General features: G+C 48.5%; 2 protein-coding genes across 2 annotated transcripts; one reads left to right on the top strand and one right to left on the bottom strand.

Moving 5' to 3' along the window:
* Positions 1-709: 709 nt before the first annotated feature.
* On the top strand, positions 710-10,559 carry PRSS45 (Putative serine protease 45). The gene is given in 6 exon segments (XM_007470256.1): positions 710-806; positions 2,846-2,872; positions 8,048-8,195; positions 8,698-8,972; positions 9,840-10,003; positions 10,326-10,559. Coding segments are annotated over 6 exon segments (945 nt in total).
* LOC103089512 (Purkinje cell protein 4-like protein 1) lies at positions 4,941-7,993 on the bottom strand. Its single transcript, XM_007470275.1, has 2 exons — positions 7,967-7,993; positions 4,941-5,141 (listed from the first exon to the last, which is right to left on the bottom strand). The coding sequence occupies exons 1-2, from the start codon at positions 7,991-7,993 to the stop codon at positions 4,941-4,943; spliced, it is 228 nt and encodes a 75-aa protein (XP_007470337.1).
* Positions 10,560-11,155: the final 596 nt, after the last annotated feature.

Raw genomic sequence — 11,155 nt, 5'->3', positions numbered from 1 at the left:
CAGGAATCTTGGTTGTCATCTCCCAATCTTGGACACACTGAGCACATCCAAAGACCACAGTCTTCTACAAAAACACCCTGTGAAAGCCCAAGAAATGGTGGTATTTGCCACTATTTCTTTCAGTTTCCACCATTCCACTGACGGTTTGTGGAAGAAGATAAACGCCTTTCCTTTGGGTTCTCCCCCAAGACTCTGTTCATCTTAGGTCCAGCTTAAATGTCACTTTCGTAAAGACATCCTCCCTGATTCCCTAGCCTTACTGTTCTTTTCTTGTGCTTTCTACACCTTTTCAGATTCTCAAATCAATATAAATTATGAAGCTCTCCAATGCACGAAGCCCAGGGAAACAAGGTTATGATCAGAGGCTGGGCGACAAGGTGCCAACACTAGTCCAGGGGTTTGGATGTGCCTTCACCGGCCAGGTTTTGGGGGACAGTCACCCACTTAAGGCACTTGGGGGTACTTCCATGGGACTGGCCACCACGGAGGCAATGACAGGCCCCGGGCTCTGCAGTCATCTTCAAGGAACCTGCATGAGTTGGGGTAAGTGCAGAGGAACATTCAGCGTTCCAGGGGCACCGTCACAGGTCCGCGACGTCATCACGTGCCGGAACTCCGTCACGTGCGTCATGTGCGGGAGACGTAGTCGCGGCGTCCGGGGCTCGTTCGAGCCGTCCTTGCTGCCAATAGCGGACGCCTCAGGGGCCTCATGGCTGCATCGTTGTCCTGCCTCAGCGCTGGGCCTGCAGCCTCGAGGCCCTCGGGCCTGAGCTGCCACCTCCTGGTGCTGCTGCTGCTGAACTCCGGTGAGGCGGCGCCTCCTCTGCGCCGCTCCCGTTCTGGGTCGTTCTTCCCCGACGCCGCCACGCCCCCCAAAACCCACACTCGAGGCCGGGACAGGCCCCGCGGCGCCCACCCGCAGCCCCTTCTCCTCTGCTACCCATCCGGGCATCTCCCAGGGTGGTTCCGGGGATCCCAGACTCCCGCACTCTCAGCTTCCGCCCTGAGACCTGCCTGCCCTGTAGCCTCCTGGGGCCTTGTGGTGTGGGGGGCACCCCTGCGTTTCCTCCTGGAGGCGTGGATGTCGCGGCTGAGACCCGAACCACCCTCTTGACGGCATCCTCAGGCCTGTCACGCTCTACACCCCCAGCCCAGCCTCGCTCATCTTCCCACGCAGCAGGGCACTGCTGGAGACCCCGCTCCAGGCAGGCGGTCCGGGCCAAACGCATGGTCTCCAAACACTTAAACGAATGTTCCTCACCTCACTTGCTTCCCAGACCCTCAGCTCCTACCGAGGGTGCCTCACTAGCAGCGGCTTCCTTCCCTCAGGAAACGCATGCCCTCAGGTGCTGTCCCCTTGACTCCCTCAGCCCGGGGGCCCCTCCAAACCTGACAGCTCAGTGCCACCCGCTCCCCTTTCCTTAGGAATCAGAGACAGGCCTCCTGTTCAAGGTCAGGCTGCTCACCCCTTCCTGTGCTCTCATCGATCTCTATCCTCTCCCTTTCTATTTGCTGTGTTTCTTCACCCTACCTCTTCCCCTCGCTGCCACATTTCTCTAAGTTTTCACTTCATGTTTCCTTCAGGTGCTTCCTCACTTTTCACTTAACCCTTAGCCCATTCCTGGCATGTCTCTGTCCTAACGTCCCTAACCTTTCTGCTCCTCCCTCTTTTTTCATTTTCTCTAGTCCCTTGGCTTCTCTCAGGCCATGCCTCCTAATTCTCCTCTACCTCAGGGTGACTCCCTTGCCCTTCTGTGTCCCTCCCGGGCCAGCCGTGCTCTGTTCATCCCTGACGTATTGGTGTTCCCTAAGATGCTGTCTGGCTTCCTTCTTCACTGCTCCCTGGGTGAACTCACTTGCTCTGGGCATTGAGCTGTCATGTATGTGATGCTGCCTCACAAAACAATGTGCATGGATGTGCAGCCACCTACTGGACATCTGTACCTGGATGACCTAGAACCATCTCAACTCCTTGGGCTCCAGAGTTGAGGCCCTCTTCTTCCTATAAACTGGGTTCTCTTACGCAGTGGATAGTAGTCACTCTTCTCTAAAATCAGAAACTGGGAGGTCATCCTAGACTCAGCCTTCTCCCTCAGTCCCACATCCAGCTCACCAAGTCTTTTCTCACTGCCACTTCTTCATTCAGCCCTCATTTCTTGCCTGGGTTCTGCAGAGCCTATGGTGGGATCTTACTGTGTTCAGTCTTGTTACCTTCCTATCTATTCTCCATACTGCCTTCACAATACAAGTCTGACCATGTCACACCTCCATTGGCCTCCCTCGTCCCAGAGTGTCTCACTCAGGCTTCTTGGCCTGGCTTATGAAGGCACTTGTGATTGACCCCTTACTTTCTTCCCCTGGCATCATTTCTTGTCATCGTGGGCCTTGCCCTTTATCCTCTGGAGTCTCCAGCTTACACCATGGTGTTTCTTTCATAAAGAATGTCGTCACTTTTCATTTCTGTTTTACCTTCTCATCTTTAAGATCTGGCACAATAACCCCTCTTCCTAGAAGCCTCCCTGTCCACCACTTCTGGGCTTACCTGACACCTGTGGCCTTGTCCCGGCATTGATCACACATGGGTGATTGTGTGTTTACTTATGTCTCCTCTGCTGGGCAACCTGCTCCTCAAGGGCAAATACAGGATGTATCTGTCTGATACACCTCTGTACACCCCTGCTCCCTGCCCCCAGCCCCCTGACCTTGGGCTCCAGGCTGGGAACAGAGTGGGAGGTGGGGAAATATTTGGTGAATGAATGAATTAACTAATTAATGAAGAATGCACCTCTTCACTGTCATCCTGTTACAACCTCTTACTTCATCTCTGTCCCCCTTTCTCCTCCAGGTTACAAAGGAGACAACACCAAACCAGGTGGGTAAGGTGAGCCCCTGCTTCAAGAAAACCTTGGATCCTGGGAGGGTATGTTCTGAAGAGGGTCACAGAGATAATGTTTCTGGGTCTATAGGAAGCAGAAATTCAGTCTAAATGGCCTGCCTTCTAAAGAACAGCCTGTGCTGTTCAGGATGTACAGACTCAACAGTGCACATTAAAAGAGTATTTGGGCCTCCTGTGGGAATGCAGAATCTCTTCAAGTTCAACCCAGGCTGCATCCCATCAGGGAACATGTCCAGGAAGCTGATGCAGATCATTTTCCACACAGAAACATTTTGAGCTCTAAACTGTTCATTTGCAAATGGAGCCTCTTGGGCCCTGTGGCAGTGTCTGCAGAGCCTGGCTCTTCTGGGGTCTTCCTGCCATTTTCCTTAGACCTCAGGGGTAGAGGGTTGGGTTGCTCCTGCTTGTTTGCGGGCTTCCTTTGTCACAGGTGCACCCTAATTTGTTATGGATTGTTTGGTTGAGTAAGTTAGTTATTTCTGCTTGTGTCCATGCCCCACCCCTATTCCCCCTCTTCACTCTTTTCCCAGCCTTTCTTGTATATTTGATGTGTATCTTTCTGTTTGTGTGTGTTTCTGTAAAAATACATATTGTGGTTTTGTGTGCACGTATTTCTAACTTACGCAGATAGAATGTTCTCTAGATCTCTTTCTGTTTCCTCCTCTTTTCATTCAGTCCCATTTAAAAAAACATTTTATTTGGAAATAATTTTAAACTTACAAAAAAGACTGCAAAAATAGTACAAGGAACACACACACACAAAATTTTTTTTTCAGAATCAGTTGAGGGTAACATACAGCATGGCTCTTTAAATACTCTGGTGTGTGTTTTCTAAGAATATTCTCTTAGATAACCACAGTACAAGTTAGCAGTTTCAAAAATTTACATTGATAGCATATTTTAATCTATTACCCATATTCCAATTGAGTCAGCCCTCTGCATTCCTACCAGCAGTTTGTGAAGGTGTATATATCGCTACAGACCTCCCACCCCTTGGCATGATCCAGCTTTTACATTTTTTGCCTATGTAATAGACAAAAAAGTGACTTCTTAGTTTTTTTTTTCCCCCCACTTGAGGATTTTGTTTATTGTTTTCATAATTACTAAACATGCTAAAATCACATAGAGTGGCTGTTCCACTTCTGCTGTGACTCCACAGTGGGGCAGGTGGGAACTACAAGGGTCACTTGGTTTTTGTGGCCTCTGGGGGTGGCTAGGCGTGAGGAGTTAGAGGTAGGCAGGTTAACAAAGCCCCAAGCCTCCTTCACATAGTGCACCTTTACCAGCAGTAACTGGTGTCCTTAGAGATCTCCTCCTCCTTCATTTTTCTTTTCTTCCCAAACCAACTGACGATTTCCTTCCCAAATCTTCCCATTTCCCTGCCTGTGGCCCCTTGAACCTCTTCCACTTCTGCCCCTTACGGTTCTAGACTAGACGATGAAGGAAACTTTTCCTTGTCTCTATCAGTCCCAGTCTCCCTTCCTTGGAACTAATCTACTGAGCATGCACTGACATGGGAGCAGTTTGATTTAGGTCTGCCCAGGGGAAAGGGAGGCTCCAGTCCCCACCGTGGCTTCGCTCATAGGAGGGAAGTTGAGGTCCTAATGAGAAGGATGTGAAGGTAAAAAAATTCTACCTGAAGTGTGAATGTTGTAACCAGTGGAACAGGGCATATGCCCCACCCTCGGGCACCCTACTCTGAAGGCTTTTCCCTCCCTCCCACATTGTCAGGGGTCCCTCTCTCAACCTCAGATCCTCTTGCTCTTCAACCTCATAGGGCAGGCACAGGTACTGATCAAGGAGCTGTATCCCAAGGAGAAAATGTTCCACCCTTAAGCAAGTGGCTGCCTGTTGAATTCTTCATCTTCCCTGTGTTCCTTGTGCCTCTGCAGCTGCGATGGCTTGAGGGGCCAGAGAAAATAATGTATAAGTGTTGAACTTGCCTCAACGAGAAGCTTGAGGGGCAAAGAGACGAAGATACATGGGAGTCAGAGCTGTGGAGAAGGGGAGGGAAGGGAGCAAGGTGAAGGGTAAGGCTGGTTATTCAGGAACTGGGATCCTTTTTCTTTTTCTGGAATCGCCGGAACTTGCCCTGAATAGCAAGGGCAGCCTTCTCTGTTTCTGGTGCCTTCAGATCAATGTCAGTCTCCTCTTCCTCTTCAGCCTTCTTGGCATTGCCAGCTCTCCCCTTTTCCTCTGGGCCAGCTGCCTGGTTGGTTGCTGGGGATGTTTTGGTGTTAAGCTCCTTCCAGGGCATTTATCAGCACTCAGATGATGTCTTGTCCTTCCATTTGAGCTTTAGATCCCATTCCCCTTTTCTCCTCCTCAGGAATCTTCACAATCAATTCTCTTGACTTGCTTATAAATAAAACGTCTTCCTTTTTCACTCAGTATGATAATCTCCAGGTCCATCCATGTTGCTGCAAATGGCATTATCTCATTCTTTTTAATGGCTGAGTAATATTCCATTGTATATATGTACCACATCTTTATCCATTCATCTGTCGATGGACATTTAGGTTGCTTCCCTGCCTTGGCTATTGTATACAGCGCTGGTTTCAGGACTTAATGAAGCTCAGGTTCTTGATGTCTCATCACAGAAAGAATTCAGTGAGAGACAAAGTGATAGGTAAGAAGTGGATTTATTTAGAGAGAAACACACTCCCCAGACAGAGTGTGGGCCATCTCAGAAGGTGAGAAAAGGCCGACTTCTTAGTTTAACTGACATTTTTCTCATTACTAATGAGTTTGAGCATGTCTCAATGTGCTGTTGGCTTCTTGAGTTTCCTCTTCTAATAAATTGACTGTCTTTATCCTTTGCATATTGTCTGTTCTTTTTTCTTGTTGATTTCCTAGAGTTCCTTGTGTATTCCTAATAAAAGTCTTGTATTGATTTTAGATATTGCAAATATTACCTCCTAATCTGTCATCTGATGGCTAACTTTGTTCCTGGGGTCAAAAATCCTTGATTTTGATATAATCAAGTTAATCAGTTTAATGCTTTATGGATTGTGGTTTGAGGTTTTGTTTAAAGAGTCCTTTCCCATCCCATGCCACATGGTTGGCTGTTAACTTTATGGTTTTACCTTTCACGTTTAGGTCTTCAAGTACTACTAGAGAGGAATCCAGTTTTGTTTTTCTTATTTCTTTTATAGTGAGCGAGTTTTCCCAGCACCATCTACTCAACAATCCATCCTTTACTCACTGATTGTGTTGGCTCCTTTATTTACATTAAGTTCCTGTATTCTCTGAAACAACCTCAAGCTCTCTATTCCTTTTTTTTTTTTTTTGGTCCACTTGTCTGTCGTTGTCAATACCACACTGTTTTTGTCACCATGGCTTTGATGTGTGCCTTAATACCTGCTAGGACAAGTGTCCCTTCTTTGCTTTGTCAAAGATGGAACTATTTATGGACCTTTGTTTTTCTATTTCAATTTTAGAGTAAGTTTATCAAATTTCTTAAAAATTCTAACTGGGTGGGCTTCCCTGGTGGCGCAGTGCTTGAGAGTCCGCCTGCCGATGCAGGAGACGCGGGTTCGTGCCCCGTTTCGGGAAGATCCCACATGCTGCGGAGCGGCTGGGCCCGTGAGCCATGGCCACTGAGCCTGCGCGTCCGGAGCCTGTGCTCCGCAAATGGGAGAGGCCACAACAGTGAGAGGCCCGCATAACGCAAGAAAAAAAAAAAAAAAAAAAAAAAAAAAAAAAAAATTCTAACTGGGTAAGTGACTTTATAGATTAGTTTTGGGAAAAATTACATCTGAAATATTTAGTTATTCTATTTAAAAGCAATGGCTCTTTCTCCATTTATGCCAGTCATTTTCAGTGTCCTTTATTAGAGTTTAAAATGTATTACTGCAAAAATCTTGCTTAGTGTTGGATACTTTAATTCCAGGGTATTTTATAATTTCTAGCTATAAACTGTATCTTATTTTGAATATAGTTGTGCTATACTCAGGTTGGTTGGCATAGAGAAATATTATTGATTTCAAAAGTCAGTTACTGAGGTATTATATACATACACAAAAAAAGTGCACAAATTATGTGTCCAGCTCAAGAAATTATCACACAGTGAACATACCTGTGCAGTCTCCACCGAGGTCAGAGAGTAGAGCAGTACCAGCACCCAGAAGCTCTCTTATGTCGTCCCAGTTACTTCCTTTGTCCTCCTCCCACAAAGTTTCATTATTCCTGGCTTCAGAAAGTATAAAATTTTGGCCTGTTTCTTAATGTTATATGATGTTTGCTGTAGGTTTGTGGCATATAACTTGTATAAATAAGTATTTTCTTTCTGTTCCCAGTTTGCTAAGAGTGTTTTGTTTTTTAGTCGTAAATCTGTGTTGAATTTTTCAAATGCCTTTTTCTGTGTCTATTGAGAAAAGCACAGTTCTTTTAGAGAAAAATAACTGTTTATGTGGGGAATACACAGAGACCGCGCCCATTGTGGGACCACCCTTGTACCCCAGGACAAACTCTACATGATCATGGTGCATAATTAAAAAAAATATAATATTGGCTAATATTTTATTTACAATTTCTGCATCTGTGTTCATATTCATGCAGTCATACAACTTGATTGTTGGAACTACTTGCAAACTGATAGTGTGTAAGCTGTTACACAGAGTGGGAGGCCTCTGTTGGCTCCATGCTGGGACTTTTTCTTGAATGGTCTGTGTAAAGACTTCTGACATAGAAGTCTGGAGCTTTTCTTGACTCTGAGTAGTGTGGGGACAGAGGCCTTTTGCATCTAAGAGATGCAGAAAGCTTTATAGCCTTTCAGGAACGTGGCCTAGGGACTTACCCTGACACAAGAAAATACATTTCCTGTCCTGGGGCTCCTTCTATGCTTCTCCCTTGTTTTGAGGTTCTGTGCTGCTTGCTCCCTGTGTGTCTCAGTATCTCTCTCCTCCTCCTGTCATATCTCTGTGTTTCTGTCTTGATGCTTTTTATCTGTCATTGTCATTTTCTGTCAGCTCAGTGCCTTTGGGCAGGCCACTGCTCTTCTCTCACCTTCAGTCTCCCCTTCTTTGAAATGGAAGCAAGTCCCCAAGTTTACAGCCTCGTGCGAATTACCCTGGAGGGCATCTTGGTCACAGTCATTCTTATCCTCCTCTATGCGGCCACTGTATCTCCCTGTCACGCTTGTTCCTGAAGCTTGTGGCAAACCCTGGTGGCCGAAGAATTTGGACGTGACACGCCATTGGCCCTGGGAGGTGAGCCTCCAAGTGGAAAATGAGCATGTATGTGGAGGGGCCCTCATTGATCTCGACTGGGTAGTGACTGCTGCCCACTGCATTCGAGGGTGAATGTGGCCCACGGAGACCCAGGGCTGCAGCGGGCCCAGCCTAGACTCCTCATTTCCTCTATGAAACAACGTGGCAGTGGGGGATGTGGGGCGGAGTGGGAAGGGATGTCCAGAACAGGGAAGAATCATGATCTCACAGCGGCCGGGGTCTGAGCTTGGGCAGGAGCCCCAAGCAACAAAGACTGTATCCTGACCAGGGCAACAGCGTACACCCCGTATACACCCCACCCCTCACACACATTAGAACATGCGTGCATGCTAATAGCTGCACACTCAAATACACAGCACATAGACCAGGCCACTTGAATCAGCTTGACTGATGAATGAGGAGGCAGTCATATCTCTGACTCCGAGGGCCCCCTGGCTGGATGAGCAAGATGGTGTGAGCAGGGCAAATCAGGCAGGACTTCTGCTAAGGGGAACGTCCTTGGTGGAGGTAGGAGCATAGTGTTGCTTGAGAACCTGACATCTACCAGGTGGGGCTCTGTGTCTCCTGTAGCACAAAAGAGTATTCAGTGATTCTTGGCACCTCCAAGCTAAAGCCCACGGACTCCACGAGGGCCCTCTTGATCCCTGTGAGGGACATCATTATGCACCCCAAGTACTGGGGCCAGAAATTCATCACGGGTGATGTTGCCCTCCTCCAGCTTCACACTCCTGTCGTCGTCAGCAAGTGCGTGCAGCCCATCTGCCTTCCAGAGCCCAGTTACAACCTGAAGGTTGGGACGCAGTGCTGGGTGACTGGCTGGGGCCAGGTTAAACAGCGCTTCTCAGGTGAGGAGGATGGGGTCGGGGTGACATGTGGTACCCCAGAGGGTACACTCCTTTCCTCTGGGGCCTCTCCTGATGAGCCCCCTTATGGTGCCTCTCAGGAAGCTTGTGGCTGTTACCTCTGGCCCCTGGTTCTTTGGATGTGTTAGGATTGCTCCTCACATGGGAACTGTTGCCATCGTTTACACCATTGCATGTGCTATGGGCACTTCATTTAGTCCTAGGAAAACCTGATCATTTGCCTCTTACGGAAGCTCAGAGTCAGGGATTCATAAATTCACTTACTCACTGATTTGTTCACCTGAGAAACTTCGATGTTCAGGCATCTGCCACATGCCCAACCCTTGTCACTGGTAATGCATGCCCTGCCTCTAGGGAACTCATAACTGAGTATGGGTGGAAGCACAGATTAACAAGGAAAGAGGCAAAGACTTTGTCAGGTGATCTTGAGAGCAAGTCGGGAGGGATCTGGAATGAGCTCTGGCAGAGAGTCTGCCTGAGATGCCTGAAGGAAGAGCGAATGTCATTCAGGTGGCAGAGGGCACGGCCAGTATAGAGTTCAGAGGCTGGAGAGAAGGAGCATGGGGGTGGGCTCTCAATTTCTGAGTGGTTGCATTGAAACTTGGATTGTAGCCTGCTTGGTTCAGGAGCAAAAGATTCCCAGAGAAAGGGATCCTGAAATAGAGCCTTAGAGGGCAAGGTGCTTGCCCGACATGGTCCACACCACAGGGGGAAGGGCCAAGTGAAGGAGGGCATGGAGGTGTGAAGGGGTGTGGCTGAGTCTTGAGGATGGAGGTGACAAGACCCTGGGAATAGGCAGGGCTGAGTAGAGTGAGGAGTCAGTTCTCACCCCACTGGACTCCTCCATAGCCACCTCCACACTGACCCCAGAGTTGCGGGAGGCCGAGGTGTTTATCATGGATAACAAGATGTGTGACCAGATTTACCACAAGAAGTCCCTCATCCCCCTCGTTGTCCCCCTTGTCCTGGGGGACATGATCTGTGCCACCAATTATGGAGAAAACTTGTGCTATGTGAGTTTCTGGGAGGTTCTGGCAGCTCTCCTTCGGTTGGGATGACCCCAGGTGGGGGGCATTTCCCCAAGGGGAGGTTTGCTTGGCCTCCCTCTTTGTCACCATCATCAGGTAGTGCTCTGCTCCCATCTTCCTTCCCCGTGACTTTGATTTTGCCTGATATTCTGGTATGGGATCCCCAACTGAGGAGTGAAGGAGGACTCCAGGTAGTGAGATCCTCAAGGAATGAAAGAAGCTTCCAAGCAGAACTCAGAGGGTGGGCATTCTGGGTCCCCCAATCCCTTGGGTCCAGAGCCTCCATCACTCCTCTCTCTTTGCCTAGGGGGACTCTGGGGGTCCGTTGGCTTGTGAAGTCAAGGGCAGATGGATTCTTGCTGGGGTGTTGTCCTGGGAAAAGGCCTGAGCCCAAGTACGTAATCCAGGAGTGTACACCCGTATCATCAAATACAGCAAATGGATCAAGAAGCAAATAAGCAATGGGGTTCTCTCAGTCCCCTGCACCTCCTCCTGGCTCCTACTCCTGTCCTGGCTGCTGCAGCCCCAGATGGGCCCCTGATCTCCCTTCTCCTTTCTTCTCTGTGCTTTGCCTTTGCCAAATGGGGCCAGATCAAGGTTAGACCAAGGTCATGGGTCTGTATTCAACAAGGGTCAAGGTGGGAAAAGAGTGGCCCCTGGGAGACTGGGTCCTGCTTTGACCTCCTAGTGGGGAGGATGTGGTGGATGACTAGGCCTTGAGTGACCAGGAGAAGGGAAGTGTGGCCTAGAAGGGCTTTGGAATTGGGGACCAGGATAGCAGAGATTAAATCTGTGCAAACATGAGCTGGCTCTGTTCTCTTTTCTGGGTGACCCTGGGAGTTGGGGGTTGGTGCGTGGGTAAGGCCTCCTGGAATTAATTCTGCCAGGAGGCTCCCCAGAGTGGGGACTGATGGTTTTTGCTATATCACTTGTGCTGGGGCTTTGGGAAAGGGCCTGGGCCTGAGGCATCAGTTTCCTCAACTGTAAATTGGGCATGCTGTGAGAGAGCAGTTGAGACATGCACTGTAGGTGACAGTAGGAAGGACCCACATATCGTGCTCCAAAATCAGCTTTCTTTTTTTTTTTAAATGGCATTAAAAAAAAAAACTGATTATAAAAGTTCCCCTCCTACATTTT

Source organism: Lipotes vexillifer, unplaced genomic scaffold, assembly GCF_000442215.2.
Source record: "Lipotes vexillifer unplaced genomic scaffold, Lipotes_vexillifer_v1.1 scaffold942, whole genome shotgun sequence".
In the NCBI taxonomy this organism is placed as follows: Eukaryota; Metazoa; Chordata; class Mammalia; order Artiodactyla; family Lipotidae; genus Lipotes; species Lipotes vexillifer.
Note: the sequence above shows the minus strand (reverse complement) of the source record. Positions and strands in the feature narration are given on the sequence as shown.

Coding starts and splice junctions, on each gene's coding strand:
- LOC103089512 (XM_007470275.1), bottom strand. CDS start 7,993: ATGACTGTGACCAAGATGCCCTCCAGG. Junction 5,142..7,966: donor TGACCAAGATGCCCTCCAGG/GTAATTCGCACG, acceptor ATGCCCTGGAAG/GAGCTTAACACCAAAACATC.